At 39.7% G+C, this 18,442-nt stretch overlaps 1 protein-coding gene across 6 annotated transcripts in view; it reads right to left on the minus strand.

The window, feature by feature from the left end:
- Nucleotides 1-18,442, minus strand: part of LOC116309847 (ELKS/Rab6-interacting/CAST family member 1-like) — a 143,558-nt gene that overhangs the window by 96,362 nt on the left and 28,754 nt on the right. For 3 of the 6 annotated variants that reach the window (XR_005608862.1, XM_039601153.1, XM_031726558.2), the window contains exons 5-13: nucleotides 14,855-15,102; nucleotides 14,581-14,752; nucleotides 10,409-10,483; nucleotides 9,338-9,493; nucleotides 7,355-7,447; nucleotides 5,603-5,770; nucleotides 5,336-5,503; nucleotides 2,745-2,882; nucleotides 30-170 (exon numbers count right to left, since the gene is read on the minus strand). Coding sequence is in view for 4 of the 6 variants with exons in the window: in XM_039601153.1 (XP_039457087.1) it covers nucleotides 30-170; nucleotides 2,745-2,882; nucleotides 5,336-5,503; nucleotides 5,603-5,770; nucleotides 7,355-7,447; nucleotides 9,338-9,493; nucleotides 10,409-10,483; nucleotides 14,581-14,752; nucleotides 14,855-15,102 (1,359 nt within the window). In the remaining 2 variants the exon portion in view is untranslated. The remainder of the gene's footprint in view (nucleotides 1-29; nucleotides 171-2,744; nucleotides 2,883-5,335; nucleotides 5,504-5,602; nucleotides 5,771-7,354; nucleotides 7,448-9,337; nucleotides 9,494-10,408; nucleotides 10,484-14,580; nucleotides 14,753-14,854; nucleotides 15,103-18,442) is intronic. The other 3 variants (XR_004198664.2, XM_031726562.2, XM_031726559.2) reach the window with 2 other exon arrangements.

An 18,442-nucleotide genomic window follows, 5' to 3' on the forward strand; every position in this document is an offset into this window, starting at 1 on the left:
GTTTTCAAATTCCTGAGTGTGTCTCCTACCTCACGGTCAGCCAGTTCAGCCTGCAGCTGGGAGACTTTCTCCCTCAGTTCTTTCAGCTCCTTCTTGCTGGTCTCCACTTCCTCCCCCTTTTCCCTCTCCTCCCTTTCCCGCTGCTCCTTCAACCGCTCGATGATTCGCTCCTGGAGTGAAAAGAGAGAAAGGGAGAGAGAAGGAAGGAGTGAAAGAAGGTAGTCGAGGTAGAAGAAGTGATGGAAAATAAGAGAGGAAAAAAAAAATCACCTCATACCCTCCAACAGTCATTCACAGTCACTCAATATCAAGTTTCTATACTAATAACAGTCGTATTAAACTTTATGTACATGGCAGCTTTGACAGGATCTAACAGCCAACAGCGATTTTAGGCCCATAATATGTTTTGGCAGAAGATGTAAAATTCACAACCACTAAAATACAATAATCGATCTCTATAGCTTGAGAAGAACATAGCGGCCCGTTCAAGTCAAAGTACAAAAGTTCACACGTGCAAAAGCAGTGCAAAGAGTGTATACTGGGTCTGCAGTGTGTGTTATTAAAATATTATTATTATGGGTCCTCATTTGACTTGTACAAAATAAAAGCGGTGGCACTTTGGGCAAAGGTTAGTTTAAGGTTGACTTTAGAAGTAGTGTTAAATCTTACTACAATAAATTCAATCTCTAACTCTCATCCTATATTATCAGTAGTGGAGCTATCAAACCTGGCACACAGATACATCTTGAATGTTTTTATGCACATCAGATACTATGATCTCACCATATTGCCTAACATTGACCTGCTGAATGAGATAACATGACCCTTTTTATCATTTATGCATCTATACCACTTTATAAAAGCACTGCATCTTTCTAATTTCACAACAACAGCATCTCATTTAAATCCTCAAAGCTTGAATATTATCATGTTCACTAAGCAGCCACTTGGATCTTAGATACACCTGCTCAACTGCTCATTAACACAAAAACTTAATCAGATAATCACATGGCAGCAACACAATATATTTAGATATACAGACATGGTCAAAATTACCTGTTGAAATTCAAGCCAAGCATTAGAATGGGGAAGACATGTGATCTTAGTGACTTTGAACGTGGCATGGTTGTAGGTGACAGACAGGTTAGTGTGTGTTTCAATACTTGCTGATCTATTGGGATTTTGCCACACAATCATTATAGAAAATAGTATGAAAAAGAGAAAATATCCAGAGAGTGACATTTCTCTGGATAAAAATGCCTTTTTGATGCCTGGAGGTCAGAGGAGAATGGCCGGAATACCTCAAGCTTATGGGAAGGGAACAGATACTTATAAAACCACTTGTTACAACCAAGGTATGCAGAACAGCATGTCTAAATGTGCAACACGTCGACCCTTGAAGCAGATAAGCTACAGCACCGGCAGACCACACTGGGTGCCTCTCCTGTCAGCTAACGGGAAACTGAGGCTATAGTTTGCATGGAAAATAGAAGATTGGAAAAACAGTGCCTGGTCTGATGAGTCGGAATTTCTGCCACAGCATTCGTATGGTTTCCTGAACATGACAATGAGTTCGCTGTACTCAAATGGCCTTCAGAGTCACATCACGGACATCCAGCTGACAAATCTCTGTGATGCTGGAATATTATTTTCGACATATTGCAGCAATGCTATGAATTAAGCAATTAAAGAATTAAATAGTTACTATACAATCACTCTTATATTTCTCTTCCGTCTACCACCTCTATTTTTTCATATTTTTCATCTTGCACTTTAATGGTTAAACTCAATAGTTTGTACAGACAAACCAATGAGGGCCTTCCTTAGTCAAGACTTTAATTAATTAATTAATTCTGGTTTTATTGGTTTTCATGAAACATTAGAATACCGCTGTAACATCGACATTCTTCAAAATAATTATGATAACAGAATGAGGGATGTTGATATTTCAGTCATGGTTGTTTCTACCGTTTACAGAGACAAAAATACAGAATATAGCTGCAAACACCATCAAACATGAGTAATATTGTGCATAAAACTCAAGCACTGGAAAGTTAAAATGCAACATAATTCATCTCTGAAGCAGAAGAAGAAACGAAAGCAGGGCAAGGAGATAAAAATGGATGCAGAAAGGAAGAAAGCTAAAAATGAAAGGCGCCAGCAGAATGAAAATGAGAGGAAAAAAGCTTGTGAAAGCCGTGTGAGTGAAGCAGGAGTCGTCGGCCACATCATCCTGCCAACACTCACACGTCTAACTGACACCCTCAATATTAGTCACTGGACAATTAATAGGCCTGTTTCCTGTGCGCGTGCAAATGCAAAGGAGATTGAGTTGGTAACATAATCGTGCATAACACCGCAAAAATATATTCTCATCAAACACTTTAAAGTGTTCTGCCGCTCTAAATGTCGCTGGTTAGATTCCCAGAATCAGGGCTAAGTCTCCACAGAGAGCAGAGTCATAAAACACTCGGCTCTGTGGCTAAAGTACCCGAATGTCCAGACCCAAAGAGTGACCAATGAACTACTTTGAGCCATGTGGCTGCACATTGGACAGTTCCTAATCTTTTATGAACACAAACTCTGGATGATTTAATAATGAAACAGCCAGTGTGATTATTGGTCGATTTCCATTTATCCAGAGCCATCTGGTCATCGTGTGGGTGGTCTGCAGTTTTGCTCATCAAGATTTTATTAATGCAACCTTGCTCAAGAGTTAAACAGTCATGTGCATGTGTGTATACCTTCTCAGCCAGAGCCTCCTCCAGCGTTCCCAGTGCAGTGTCTGTGTTTGAGGTGTCTGTCTGCAGAGACTTGACTCTGTCTTTCAAGCCACTCAGCTGTTTTTCTTTATCCCTCAGTTGATCCTGGAGGTTCTCTATCTGCAGAAAGAAAAGGAGAGAATAATTCTGTGGGGTTTTCAAGAATAATTTGCGCATTGACCACTCAGTGAGATTTTGTTGGCAGCTCTATTGGCTCTAAGACTCAGCCAAAATGAAGTACTGTAGCAGGTGCTTCTAAGTCCACAGGAAACTGAACTTCTGCAGAAGAAATGCAAATATAGCAGCACATCTTAAACATGTGGATAAAGTGTGTGTATGTGTGTGTGCACATGTATCAATCTACATAAGCAACAACTTGAGCTTCAGGCAAGTCTGAGGCTCTTTGAGGGTTCGGGTTAAACTGCAGGGTGAAGGTTAGAATTACTGTAGGCTGGGGTTAGGGATAGTTTAGATGTGACTGCACAGGGAAACCATTATGTAAATGAGGGTCCTCACAAAGCTAGAGGTACCAGCACATGTGTAGCTCTCTGTGTGAGAAAAAAGGAAGGAGGGACAGAGAGTGATCACAGACAAAGATAAGAAGTTATGTCAACTTTGTGGTCTTCATTAAGAAATGGATGGAACAAAAGGTTGAACCATACAGAAATAACAGATTCAGGAGGAAAAACAGAGCTTGAAAGCTTATGTAATGTCTTCATATGAGTGAACTTGGGTGGGATTATTGCACAATTTCAATCTCCCTCTCTTTATGCTTCTCTTGCCTTCCCCTTGCCAGAGAGAAAGTTAATCAAATGATTGGCAACCTCTCACAAAAAAAAAAGACTGGAGTCAGATTGACATCACTGCAGGTGAGACACACACACACACACGCAGCACTACAAAAATTGTGTGTGTGTGTGTGTGTGTGTGTGCTAGTGTGTTCATACAGTAAAACATTTCCAGCACCTCATTAATCAACTGTTGACCTGACAGGTTGACTGACACGTTCTCCACCTCCTCCTCCTCTCTGTCTCCTGTCTCACACATGCACATGCACACATATGTGAACACACACTTGACATTGAGAGGCAGTGAGAGCCTTTGATCTGCATTTCCTGAACCTGACACACACACACTGCTTCTCTCTTGTCCTATTTTAGTTCCCAAATCATCTGTTATAATGACCCAATACAAAAACAATGATCAGCTGTGTCACAGAAGTCATCTATGTACTATTAAAGCAGGCGGAGGGCCACAAAACGGAAAGAAGATATTTTTTGTGTCTTCACGTGAAAAAAGGAGACCAAATACATTTTATTTTTTTCCAGATAATATCAAGAAGGAATCAGCAGCATCTCTGCCTCCCTATCAGGCTCTGAACTGTTTTCCATTTGAAGATGGCAGAGGTCATCATTTATTAATCAAGAGGAACTCATTAGTATGCATCTAATGATTTTAAACACACTCTGTCTCTCTCCTCCCCCTCCCTGTCTTGCTTTATGTCTGTCTGCTTGATTGTCTGTATCAATTATCTGCACACAGTCTCCATTTCTACATTTTTTCTACAGGACACAAATGCTGCGACTGGGTGAGGGAGAAATTAAGACACAGAAAAGACACAAAAGATTGATGATGGAGGAATGCAACCTCGCACTGGCTTTTCTGTAAGCTTTGCACTTACTGTGTTAGATGCAGCGGCTTAGATGACTGCAAGAATCCTCCTTTAGATATAACCATTCAAAACCACTACACTAGCTTTTATGGTACTTTGCTTAAATTGTTTTATTCCAAAAGCTCTTCCACCAACATATCTGACAAGCACAAGAGTTTTTAGGATAGCAGGGTGAATGTGTGTGTGTATATGTGTGTGTGTAGACAGCCAAGACAAGGGGTCACTCTGGCCCATCCATCTAACTGACAGCATTACCGCAGAGATACTCACAAAAACTACATAGTGAAGACCAGGAAAAGTATGCAGAAAACACCAGAGACTTCAGTTTTGCCTAAATGGCCTGTCTGCGTGCAGCTGTGTCTTTCTGCTCACCTGTCTGTCTGACTGTTTGTCTGTCAACGTCTGCTTGCATGCTACATGCTGTGTTAGAGCCCCATCTAGTGGTCATAGTATTAAATGTTGGCATATTCTCAGAACACACATTTCTATCAGCATGAAAAGGAGTAAAAGTGTGTCTGCTTCAGCTCTAATGCATGTTATCCATTATCCAAAAAGTCTGAATATCGCAGTTTTTCTCTGGACACAAAGAGATGAAACTGACGATATTAGAGGCAATGATGATGCTGGTTTATTTGGAAGTAAGCTAGTACTATGAGGGCAACATGAGCAGAATCAGCTAAAAGAAAAGAAGTACACTGCCTCAATAGGCAGTGTACTAAATGATTATTAAGGATAACACTCCATAAATGCTCACCTTGTAACATTTTAAACCATAACAGATGCAGTGCATTAACCCAGGACTCTACAATTACTGGTAGCTCAGACCTAAAACGGGGATCACAAGGACTTCAACTTTGCTTTATGCGTCTATATTAATGGAGGGAATTTTGTGTGTTCTCACCTTCTTCTGTAGAACATTAACTTTGCGTTCCTTGACGTCCATCATGTCTTTGAGGTCAGTGATCTCTCCTTGCTGAGTGCTTTTCTCCTCCGTCAGCTCTGATATCTGCTGACTCTTTTTAGAGAGGAGCGACTCCTTCTCCTCCAGTCGGAGACGCAGGGCGTCCACCTGTGAACCCACAAGTAGGTACGCAAAAGTGCAAAAAAATATTCACACACCAAATATCAACGGTGAAGCAGAAAGGTTGTAATGAGGGTGTAGCTAAACCTCAGTCTGTAGTATGGCAGCTCTCTGTTCCTTGGCGGTTAGTGACTCTTTGAGAACATCCACATGTTGTTTGCTGTCAGAAAACTGATTGTTCAGAGTGTCCAGTTTGGTCCTGAGAGCCAGCAGCTCGCTGTCCTTACGGCTCAGCTCTTGCTTGGCCTGTTCCATCTACATAACACAAAATATAAAGAGACAGACCGATAAAAAAAGAGCGTGTAAAAGTGTGTACTGGAGAGGATGATATGCTTTCTAATATCATATTTAAGCATTAAAATGTACTACAAGCTTTGCAAAGTAAGCACTCAGTCCTAATGTTAGTTCTAGCCATTACTCTGCAGAAGACCAGCTGTAAAAAAAGAAACAGGTACAATAATAAGCAGTGCACGCAACTGACTGATAATGCTTTTAAGATACAAATCTTTTTTAAAATGCACAACTTTACTGCTTTATTCAGAGGGAAAAGAACATTTACTTGTTATGGAAGATTGCAGATATTTTATTAAGGCCTGCAGACACATCTACCCTTTACAAGTAAAAAGAGATGATGGTTGCGGTGATGGAGAGAGGTACAAGACGGCTACAGGTTTACCTCATCCACATAAAAAGTGAAAAACAAGAACAGACCGTGGTTTTAAACTCATCCCTCTTACAAAGGTTAGTGTGTCAGTTTATCTCCTAAAGCTGTGACTTTGATCAAATGTATCTTGACACAATGAGGACCTTAAAAGAAAAAAACGGCCATTTATTTCAGTTCTATTCCTGAAAAGTAAACAAAAGTTAGACATACATGGAAGTCAGTGCAGTATTAATCTATTTTGCTCTTAGCTGTACACTTCAACTAATGGGTCAGGGTCAATTCTTTCACCTGGCCAAAGCTCAGGAATCAAATACAGTAAACTGCCACATTTCGAGAAGTTGCGTATTACAACTTCACACCTTTTAACATGAAGTTCAGTTTGCAGGTGATGTGATTAGGGGTGAGTTTAACATGACACAGTACAAGAATGGACCCAAACCATACAGTAAATCAGTCATATAAAAGCAAAGCAAACCCAGGAGCAAAGTGGTCTAAACTACAAATGGACTGAAACCTCATGCAAGAACAAAGAGAAGTGTGTTAGTGATACAGACACTGCAGCCCAGCACAACTGGACTCTGCTGGAATTCTGTAGCTGTATCATTCAGACTGCCGCACACGACTATTACTATCAAAAGCCACTGATCTCACACGCAAAGAAAATTGCAATGACTTCCTGAGCTGTTCATAGGGACTAACTTTGTCAGCTCACCAAAAGAATAGAAAATGCTTTCTTCTGGTGTATTTAGCAAAGTGTAGAAAACACATTTGCTAACCCAGGTTTTGGAGAATGGCTCGATTCATTTTAGACTAGCCTCTGTAATTCCTCATGTCTTGCACTGTTTCAAAACAGTTATAGGATGCAGATTAATATATGCAAAATTGACCATGTTAATGACAATATGATGCAATAACTACATGAGAAAAATAAGTACACCTCATGAGTGGATATTGGGTGAACGGTCCACGATGCCCTCTGCAGCTAGTGTGCATAGTTTTGACATTTGAATGTTATAGTTGCTTACTGCTGTCTGAACACACACCATGCTACCAGGAATCTATTGGAAATCTACTAGAGCTACGTTAGCCAGTCAAAGAAAGAAAGAAAGAAAGAAAGAAAGAAAGAAAGAAAGAAAGAAAGGATGCGCAAACAGACACAGAGGTGTGTCTCTTACTGCCGACACCTCCTGCTGAAGCTCATTGGCTCGTTGCCTTAGTTCCTCCTTCTCTGACTCGCTGTGAGTTAGCTCTTCCTTCAGCTGCTCAACCTGGCAGGAGAGGAGGGCATCAACATGGGTGCTTCCCATTAGCCAAGCTTTGATTCTTGCTTCCCTCAGTTTTGTTTTTTCCTTGCCTCTTACCTGCTTCCAATAAGGAAGCAAGTCAGAGGTGTGAGGAGGGCAGCAACAGCCTGCAGTTTATCTTATCATTACTACCATTAGTATTAACATAAGTAACATTACAGCCTCTGCAGGTACCTCCGTTCCTATTGTGTGCATTTTGCCTACAGTATTATAAATAATACCGTGTTATACTGAACTGTTTCCACAACAGCCTGCCTGCTCCTTTTACTGCCCCATCAGATCAGCTGACCACTAGATAAGCACATGCTGACCGAAAGCTTTTGCTGGGAGCATCTGCTCTTCCAGCTTAGATTCCAAAAAATGCATTTAAAGGATTAAAAACTCCAGATAGTGGTGTTTCCTGAATCAATTTTGGAGTGAGTGGCAGAGCTTTGAAATAGGGAAAACATCTAATTAGCAAAATGGAGAGCACACCGGGCCATAACAAGTATGTTGCCACAGTTGCATCTGGCATGCTTAAATAATGTATAAAACCCCTACATTGTTTTACAGTGCTGTGTCCTTTGAAGACTTCTTACTGGAGCATTTCTGAACATGTGAAGAAGCGTGCATTATCTTTATTTTGATTAACAAATGAAATGGCTCTTTGTTGCTATTATTAAAAGCTCTGATTGAGGAGAGCTTTACACCTTCGATTAAATACACGTTAAGGCTAATAATGTCCAAAACAAGAATGCATCTAGTGTATTACCACAGATATGCATGCCAACAGCAATGAAATCCAACAATAAAAAGGTACATCATGTAAATTACTTCCTTCCAGTTTTGAGACACAAATCCACTACAGAGAAAAACAAGAATATATCAGCTCGCGCACACAAAAAGTCTGCTGAATTTCCAAACTGGATCGCCTCCCCACACGACAGACGTATACAGAGTTTCCGTTTTAATGAGCACGGCTCCCACAGACACTTTTTATTCCTGACAGTGAAGTTGTATCCGTCAAGGTAGTGAGTGTGAAAAAGCAAATTTATTCTCAGCTAAGCAAGAAAATCCAGATATTGTTCAAAACACAAAGGGAAAAAATGGTGAGACAAGCAAATACAACCAGACAGGCAATAATGGAGCAAGAACACTTTTTTTTTTAGTCTCCAGCACAGTGACTAAAATTTGACAAGATAGAGCAGTGTAGCCCTTTTAAATCATACTGGGACTTAAAAGGAAGTAAATACACAAGGTCAAACAAATCCTACATGCTAAGTATTCCATTTAGAGTCCTTTGCAGTGACATAATAGCTATAAGGATATATTCTTATTATTGTTTATATGTTTATTTGATGCTTTCCCTTCACTGCTGTCACCTTGTTGCTGACTTACAATTGTCATTACAGAACCACTGCCATGTTTGAGACATGAAAAGGTTTCATATTTCCAGAAATTATTCGGAGGTTTGTATCATTTTTTAAACTGTCACCAGTGAGAAGTTTGAATATTTCTGACTTAGTTTGAAAAGTGTGTCAATTTAAAGGTAATTTAATCTCACTTGAGGCAGTAAAGAACTGAATGAATGTCTGTACAGGGTTTGGCTGTTAGTTTGAGATATCAGTCTATATAAATCTTTGTGAAGCTCTTTTAGTTCTTACGACTTCCAGGGAATTCCTATGTTGTGAGACTTTATCAGCTGTTTGAGCCCCACTGCTACCTTTCAGACCTGCATGGTGGCCTCGTTACTCCATTTACAGGCAATTTGTCCTCAAACTTAACAGCTATTCTCAACTCTTTATCAGTTTAATGCTGTATCCATTATTATGTTTCGGTTACTGTCTGGACTGTATGTGTTTGTACATTTATCACCTTGTTCTTCATGAACTTGGAGTGGGATCTGTAGACCTCCATCTGTTTGATCTCCTCCTCCCTCTCTTCACTGCTCAGAGCGCCATTGGATTTCAGCATCATCACCTCCTCTTCCAGCTCTCTCATGCCACGCTCCAACGAGCTGATTTTTGCATCCTGACAGGAGACAAACACATCTAACTAATCAGACCATAAACAAATATACCAGAAATATACGGTGATAATAAAATGGAGTGAAATAGGAGCAGAGGTGGAAATGCATTTAAATGATGTCTACGTGAAAGTAATGTAAATGTAACTATTGTCAAATGCTTAAAGACTTTATCTAATAATCCATTATGTTTTTAAAATACTTCAATCTGTATCTCAATAATAATCAGTGACGCCCAACAGACATAGCAGTTGGCCAATTTTATCTTGTCAATATTAACTGCAGAGACAGAAAGACTTTCAACAGAACGTAACAAAACAGATGCTTTAGATAAGTTAGAAATGTTTTTCCAGCAGGTAGTAGAACGCATTTAGAGGTCAGAAACACTAATGTCCAGTTCACGCTGTGTGTTGGATAAACCTCCTACTGAGATTCTGAAAAGTTATTTGTTTTCTTCTTTTGAGTCTAAAATGTTATCCAATGCAACAAATATATTAATATGGGATATTTAAAGTCTTGTTTAGTGAAACTGCACTTCATGGTGTATTTGTGTCTATTCTTTACCTTATTTTCTATCATATTTACCCAGCAACCACATGTACACTCATTAAACTGCTCATTAACACTATTAATAATCAGCAAATCATATAGCAGGAACTCGGTGCATTTAGACATGCAGATGTGATGAAGACCAGTGATAGTCCCAAATATTTGGACTGTGTAATTCATTCATGCTCTAGCAATCCTATCAACTGTTTGATTTACATTAGCTGTCATTAATAGCTATAATATCCACATAATTTTTTAACAATTTGTATTGTTGGGCTCAAATTAAACTTCTATAAATGTAGACATAAATTTAAATCACTGTATATAGATATATACAAACACACTTCTAAATTATATTAGCATTTGTTTACCTTCATTTCGATGACTGTCTGCAGGGCCTTGGTCTTTGTTGATTCTGGAGCTGCTTCGTATCTCCTGTGCAGCTCCTGAGAGGCACAAACAGCACGGTCAGCAGATGACAGAGAGGGAGACACAGCGGGATGGAGCGAGGGATGGGGCAAGAGAGGAGAAGGTCGAGGGCCAGGAGGCGAGACGAGAGCAACTGATGGGAAGGGATGGAGTGAGGGCTGAACCGTGGGTGTAGGCCGAGGAGCAGGTGCAGGAAAGGATGGTGAGTGCTGGAGGGACGGATGAGCGGAAGGGTGGACAGAAGAGGCAACGAAGAAAGAGGGAAAGTGGGGAGGACAAGCGGAGGGGGTGGCAACTGGATGGTTGTAGTGCCGGTGAGAAGGAGGGGAAGGGACAGGGAAGGAGGGAGACGAACGCATCGGGTGATGCCGTGATGGGGAGAAAGTAGGAGAGGGCTGGAAAGGGGGTGACACGTGGAAAGGAGGGGGAATAGGGATCGAGGGAGAAACAGGAAAGGAGGGAGATTCAGCTAGAGGTTTCCCTCTAGGAGAAGCACTGGCTTTTAGCCTCCCTGGATCAACCCGGCCATCCCACATCATTTGAACTACTTGAAACAGCACTAATGACGCTAACTGTGTTTATCCTGTGTTTAGATTTTAATGATCAAATCTGACAGCCTGAAATCATGTTAATTCAATGAATTAGCTCCCAAGCTTCAGTATCCATGGATTAAGAAAAATATAAAATGGTTTAAAAGTCCAAATTAACCCAAAGTCCAGAGTGTTGTTTCTCTAAAATCATCAAAATTCTCAAAAACATGCTATCTCACTACTCCAATTTACTAAGAAAAATGCAGTAAAATGTCTAGCAGGTCTGGCAGCTGTTACTTCATCACTAGTCGCTAGTCAAATGAAGTGAGAGGAAAGAAGGGGGAGTGCAGTTGGAAGGGTACAAATAGAGAAAGAAAGAGCAAGGGAGGGAATGAAAGCAAAGGGGAGGACACGGCTGTGTATGCATCACTGCTTTTCTTTGAAGGACACACGCAAAGAGAGCTAATGCATAAGCCAGAAAGCATAAAAACATATGAGTGAAAGGGATAGTAGGAGGCCATCGCTAGAGGCAATGACAAGGATGCTACAGATGCCCACACACACACACACACACACACTGTGCTATTCACTGAAAAAGTACTGATACAGCAATTGCAAAAACAAGAACGTAATTCCAGCTTTAATTATGAAATTTAATCACTGCTGAAAAACTGCATCCATTGTTATTTACTTTTGAGATTACGGCGCCCTCATCTTAACCTAACACCTCTTTTCTGGGTCATTTGGAGGAGTTGTAGCTTAACTGACTGTCAAACCTGTGTCCACGGTCTTTGCATGCACAAGTCACCTGACATCACTCGTGTTATATCATTATTTTTTCAATTTCGAAGTTATTTTTTGTTGCTTTAATTATATAAAAGTACATTGGCTTTTATAGCCACTGCTGCCTAAATACTGCCTGTCATATTATGGCATTGCAATTAAATTTATCACACCAAACAATCAGCTAATTATCAAATTATATGCCATCTTATCTCATCTTAAAGCCTGAACCATGAAATAATTGCCAGGGTTACGTTAAAGCTACACTTCTTAAAGTGTGCTGGCTACAGCAGTAATTTTTATCACTAGCTAAAACTAATTAAAAAAAAAAAACAGATAAATAAATGGCATAAATAATGACAACACATTAACTTTTGCAGAGTTACATCCTCCCAAGTACCAGACATCCATGGATATCTCTTTCCCTTTTCCTTTTCCTTTCACTCAAAAAACCAGCCTGGTAAAACAGCCATGGCCATTAGTTTGCTGAAAAAAGACACTGAAAATTTTGCACAAAATGGTCAACTTTTGTGGACCACATATAGCCCTAATCTAGCCATAAGGATTGATTACATACCAACCAGCAAAAAACAACTTTCAAACAGGAAATGGCAAGGATGTCTTTCGAGCGATTGAAATAATATCTAGAAACGATCTGGCTTTATGTCTTAATTTACACACGGTATCATTTCCTGCTATTGAAAAGACATTTAAATATAAACCTACTGAGTATTTTTCCAGCAATTCTAAGCCCAAAACACATCTAAATAATACATTACTGTCTAAATTAAACTGATATTAAGTGTGGTTTCAAAATGAAAGTTAGGTGGGTGTCTAGATCACTCCTACATGTTATTTAAAGAGCTATATTTTCAAACAAAAACATGCTTAACCTACAATTGTGTCTCAGACTTGGACCCCAGCAGTTTTAGTCCAACACTACACCTGTTGAGCCAATAAACAAAAATCTAGTGCACACTATGTCACATTTAATATGGATATATGCAAATGTCATAAGCAAATTTTGAGAAAAATTCGTAAACCCTTTGACATTCAGTAACCATAAAGGGAAGACTGTCCTAAAAAGAGCACTTTAAAATTAGTTCATGTTTCCAAAAGTCTGAACAAAAGGAAGGAAGGGAGGAATATTTTTAGGTTCTAGATTTGGTGATTTCGCTGATTAATTACTTTATTTGATTAAGTGGCATCTTATAATCAAGAATCCAGGAGGTTAGATTAAAAGGCTGCATGTACTTTAAGCAGAGGATTATTTAATAACTGCACAGCAGCATCCCCATGAGGGACATTGTTGAAGGGTATGAAAATAGTGCTGCAGGACATTACAGTCTAGTTTGTTAATTAGCAAAATTAACAATATCCCAAAAGGAAGTGTCAGCACTGAATCAGGAAGTTAGCAAGACTTGCTCAATAGAAATTTGCATTATTTAGCACTGTAACATTCACTAAACTCTATAATGAATCTTTACTTCTGATCCTGCAAAATGTTATTCTCATTCTCTTGAGATGCTTCCAGCTTTGTATTTAACATCTTCAAAATCCGCAAAAAAATGAAAACTCTGTCCAGTGTACTGATGCAATGAGACGAAAAATCAGCCAGAGAATATGCAGAGACTCCCAACTGTTCTTTCTTATGGTCTTATCATTTGCTGTGATTCATTTACTGAAGTATGACTTTATATCACCCCTGTAACATTATGTTGCATTTGTACATTGGTCACCCTGGCTAATGCATTAGTATACTGATATGTTTTGATGTGCATTTTTTTGTTCTTGTTTTAGCTGACTTCTATATTTTGATTATTTGTATGTTTGCATGTTTTTACCACCTGTGTGCTTATATGTTGCTTTTCATGTCTTTTTTTTTATTGTTTTACTGTTTTTCTTTTATTGTTCTATCCATCCAACCACTGTCTTCTGCTAATCCTTATCAGAGTCATGGGAGAATGGCCTATCCCAACTACCATAGGGCAAGAGGGAGATCACACCCGGAATGGGTCACCAATCTGAGTCCTGTGTGCTGCAGGACTAAGAGAGAAACAGACAGACATTCACAGTCACACACCTATGTGCAATTTAGAATCACCTAAGCCTAATTTTATTGTTATTTATTGTTATCATTTATACTGACAATTGGTGGTTTGCATTTTTGCATATTTCTCCTGTTTTTTTGTTTTAATTTACTTTATGAGCATTCTGCCTTTGTTCACCTGTTGCAGCATGTGTAATCTCTGTCTTTAAAGGTGCTACATAAATTTAAGTTGATATAACTATTATTATTGCTATAGTCAGATATGAACAAGTGCAAACCTGTAATGTCAGAAAAAGCAGAATTTCGTGCATCACAGATCTCTTAATCTTCAAGAGGACATATAGGTCAGTCAAAATATTTGTGAATTATTGCTGAAAATGCAGCTAAAAAGATGCACAAGAGTATATTTTGACTATTTGCCACACTGAAATTGGCAGTGTGTGCTGAAAGGATGGATGTCGTACACTGACAACATTTTGCCACTAGGGGGGACTTTTGTATTAAGAACGTGAGTGTGACGTTAAACCAGCAGAAAGAGAGAAAAAAGAAACGTGAGTGGAGAAACTGGGATAAAGTGCGCACTTAAGAGTGGAAGAAGCCAAGGGCTTTGCCTGGATATGATACACTCTGATGTGAACACATTCACATCTGGATATGCACAAAGACTCTCCCCTGCACACATGGTAATACTTGATTGCATATTGTTTCTTCTTTGCCAGTGACACACATACACAAACACACACACACACACCTCTCTGAGTTGTAGCATCTCCTTGTCTTTTTGCTCCAGCAGACCCTCCAATTGGTGGATGGTCATCTCAGCATCGGCCAGTCGCCTCGTTCGCTCATGATCCTCCTCGGTTGCCCGAGATGACAGGCCTTTACTCTGCAACATTTCCAGTAACTTCTTGATTGACTCGTCCCTGTAAACAAGAAAACATGGAAGTTAATAGCATGCTTTAGACAAGGTCACTGAAATCACACCTTAACAAATTACACTTAATCTGTCTTTTTTTAATCTTTACCTGGCAGTTAGTGTGTGTTTCTGTGTGTCTATCCTCAACTCCATTTCTTCAACAGTCTTCCTCAGGAGGAAGAGCTCTTTGGCTTGCCTCTCATACTCGGCATGGAGGCGCAAGAAGTTCTCCTCTGTCATTTCTTGAGGGGAAATGGGCTGGCTTCCGAGGCCGGAGTAATCGGATTGGAAGAGCTGGTTGAGATCGCGCTGGATTCTGAGCTCATCTTGTAAAGCCTGGATGGTGCACTGAAGATGCTGGTGGGAGGGAAACAGGGATGTTCAGCTTACAAATGAAAGAGTGAGCGATTGCTATAATGGATATTCCAGACCGCGCAATGTCCATCATAGCGACTGTCTAATGTCACCTATAATCCTTTACACCTATTGCTAGTCACTTCGCTTGCTCGGTCCAAAGTTGAGATAAGTTTAACTTTGTACCTGCTTTCTTAGCTTCACTAATGGTTATTTTATAAGTCACTGCTACAAGTTGCTAAATTTTATTGACATCCCACATACTGTTGTACAACTAGACCTATCTGCAGAGATCTGAAAGATTTGTTGATCAGTTCTATTAATCAATCTTTCTTACTGTAGTTAACCTAACCTAATCTAAATCTAACCTAATCTGCTGATTATAAAAGCTAAACTACACAGTACTGAGGGAAAGAATAGGTGGCTCTTGTGTAACTATTATTGCTTACCAGACACTTCAATCTAATGACTTTTGTCTTTGTTTGACACCTACATGCAAACCATACTCAACCCACTGATTTCTATACCGTCCCTTCCTTTTGTGCATCTTTGTATGTAAGTGTCACACGTCTTGATCAGCTTACTTCCCCAACTCACTCTGTCTCTGTAACCTCACTGTACACCAGAATACCAATAAGCACATCTATACAGTAACCTTTGGAACAGGGATTTCTTTAACACCACACAATGTAAAACAATCCACAACAACGCAGGTCCTTTTCCTCCAGATCTCCCAATGGCTCTTGGTTCACTGTGTGCCAAATGGTGTGTGTGGTAATTTGAGGTTACTGGGACATCTGCTGCCGTAACACTGGCTTTTTATCAACAGCTCCATGTTGTTTTTCCACCTCCTTTTTAAGAAGTCTGACCTCATGCCTTAAACATGCTGGAAGGGATTATACAGTATCTCCAGGGTGACCCAGGAGCTCTTGGGGCTCACCAGTGCAAAGCAAAGACCTTTGGCCTGCTGTGCTCATCCTGTTGTCATTGCAAGTCTGATAAGGATAAAAAAAATGCAACAGAGCAGGCAGTTTTAACCAGACTGTGGACCTTTGCTGTTTGCTAAGGTTTTTAGTTGTCTGCGTCAAGATCGTCAGCAGGAATACACCAATCAGAAATGCACAAGCAGTAGTCCTGTAGTAAAATGTTCCCTCATGTTTGATTTAAATCAATGTAATCAGTGAGGGATTAGGAATTAAAAGGTAAAGAAAAGCTGAATGAATGAATCCCTAATGGGATTGCTCATTTTTTAAAGGCATATTACAAGTTTTCTAAACTGTTAATAAAACAACCCAAAAATATCATACTCTGAACTGGAACTGAAATGCACCATTCCTTGTGCAGTTAAATAACTTAATAAATATATTAAATAATCACATAATTTTCACACTTACTGCAAAACTCTAAACTCAGTTAAAAAGATTTTACACAGTGATTTAATTTCTTAAACACAACTACCTCACACTATTCCTTCTTACTTCTGATGTCACTTACCAATTATGTGCCTGTGCACAGTCAGCAAGGTGAGATAAGAATCTATAACAAGAATGGCTGGAAATAATCTGAGAATCAGAGGAGCTAACATTTGAGCCTTGGTGACAGGCTGTGTTCCTGTTCTTGGAATGGCGATGGATGGCATATTGTGCTTGTGGTGTGGCTCCATAGTGTGGTGGTTTACAGCCCTGAGAGGAGACATGAATCCCTTTGGGGTTGTGTCAGGAAGGGCATCTGGTTTAAAAATCTGCCAAATAAAAGATGCAGAACTACTGGCTGTGAAAACCCCTCGTGAATAAAGGAGCAGCTGAAAGTAGCTTCTTCTTACTCATAGCAGAAGCTACTTTCACATCTTTCTCATGCAACATTCTGTAATGTTTACTGGATTCATTGAATTCTTTATGCAAAATTATGCTGTGTGAGAAAAATGTCAAAACAAACACATTCATTCATTCACAATAATAGACATGGACGGGTCTTATGAGCTCTAAAATGCATGTGAAACCTGAATATGGACTATTTCGTTTTATATTTTTCCATGAGTATGAGTAAAGCAGGACAAATAATAAAACCCAGTCTCAGCAGATTTACCACAGTCTTGAATATTTCCTGTATCCTGCATGCATGTGTATGTTATTTTTGTAGAATTGCAAGATTAGATTGCAAGATTGTCGCGTCTAAGGGAGCACTGAGCTGAGAGGCAAAGCTTTCAATTTACCAGTTCATATGTGTCCCAAGCCTGTCTTGTGGTTATTAAATCTAAAAATGACTGCAAAAAATCAGGTTGTGAATATCAGCAGAGCTTCCTCTGTAGGGTGGCTGTGCTCAGCCTCAGAGATGCAATGAGGAGGAGCTCGGACATCCAGAGAGATTTCTGAATAGAACCACTGCTCCTACATGTCAAAAGGAGCCTTTTGAGGTGATTCAGGTATCTTGACAAGGACGTTTCCTGGTCACCTTCCTTTGGTAGTCTTCCAGGTACATTTAGCTGGGAGAAGACACAACCTGCAGATTATACTATATATCTCTGGAAATAATTCAGGATCCCCTAGGAGAAACTCGAAAGTGTGGCTGGGTAGAAGGGCAGGTAGAGTACCCTGTTTAGCCTGCTGCCACAGCAACCCAACTGATAAGGAGAACAAGAGGGATGGATGCATGAATGGATAGATGGATGGATGGATGGATGGATAGATGGATGGATGGATATGTGTGTGTGTGTGTGTGTGAGTTTTTTCTGTGGTGCTGTTTTAACATTTTTCTGGTATTTTGTGTAATGAATGCTCAGTAGTTTATTGCTTTTACAGGCTGTGTGTGATCCTTTGAGCATAACTCAACCAAGTATGATTTGATTGTTAAGTTTTATCAAAAGAGTCCAATGTTTTGCAGATGTACTCTGAAAATTGGGTGTTTACAGTTTTCGGAGGAGCATAGAAGGTTTGAAAAAGTGTATCTTAGAAACAGAGTAGAGGCTTCTAGCACCACTTCACCTTCTTCAAAGAGAAGAGCATAAAGTCTGACGAGCTTAAAGCGTCAGCAGCACTTGTAGTGTAAGGATCGACTTTATTAGTGACCCTGATGAAGGCCATGGGCTGAAATGCGTCAATGAAATAATAAAGTTGTTCTTCATAGTAAAAGTGTGGGTGGAGCTTTAATATCTACAAAAATGTATCTGTAATTAATAAACTGGAGTGTGTCAAATGAAGAAATCCCAAAGTAAATCATTAGACTTTGATTCAAAACCATGCACAAAATAGGTCAAGATCGAGCTTATCCAACATGTGAGTAGCTGACAGACCAACTGAGGTAGCATATGTGTGTCATCTCTGTAATGTGTTCTAAAAGTTTCCTG

This window comes from Oreochromis aureus, linkage group 17, assembly GCF_013358895.1.
Source record: "Oreochromis aureus strain Israel breed Guangdong linkage group 17, ZZ_aureus, whole genome shotgun sequence".
In the NCBI taxonomy this organism is placed as follows: Eukaryota; Metazoa; Chordata; class Actinopteri; order Cichliformes; family Cichlidae; genus Oreochromis; species Oreochromis aureus.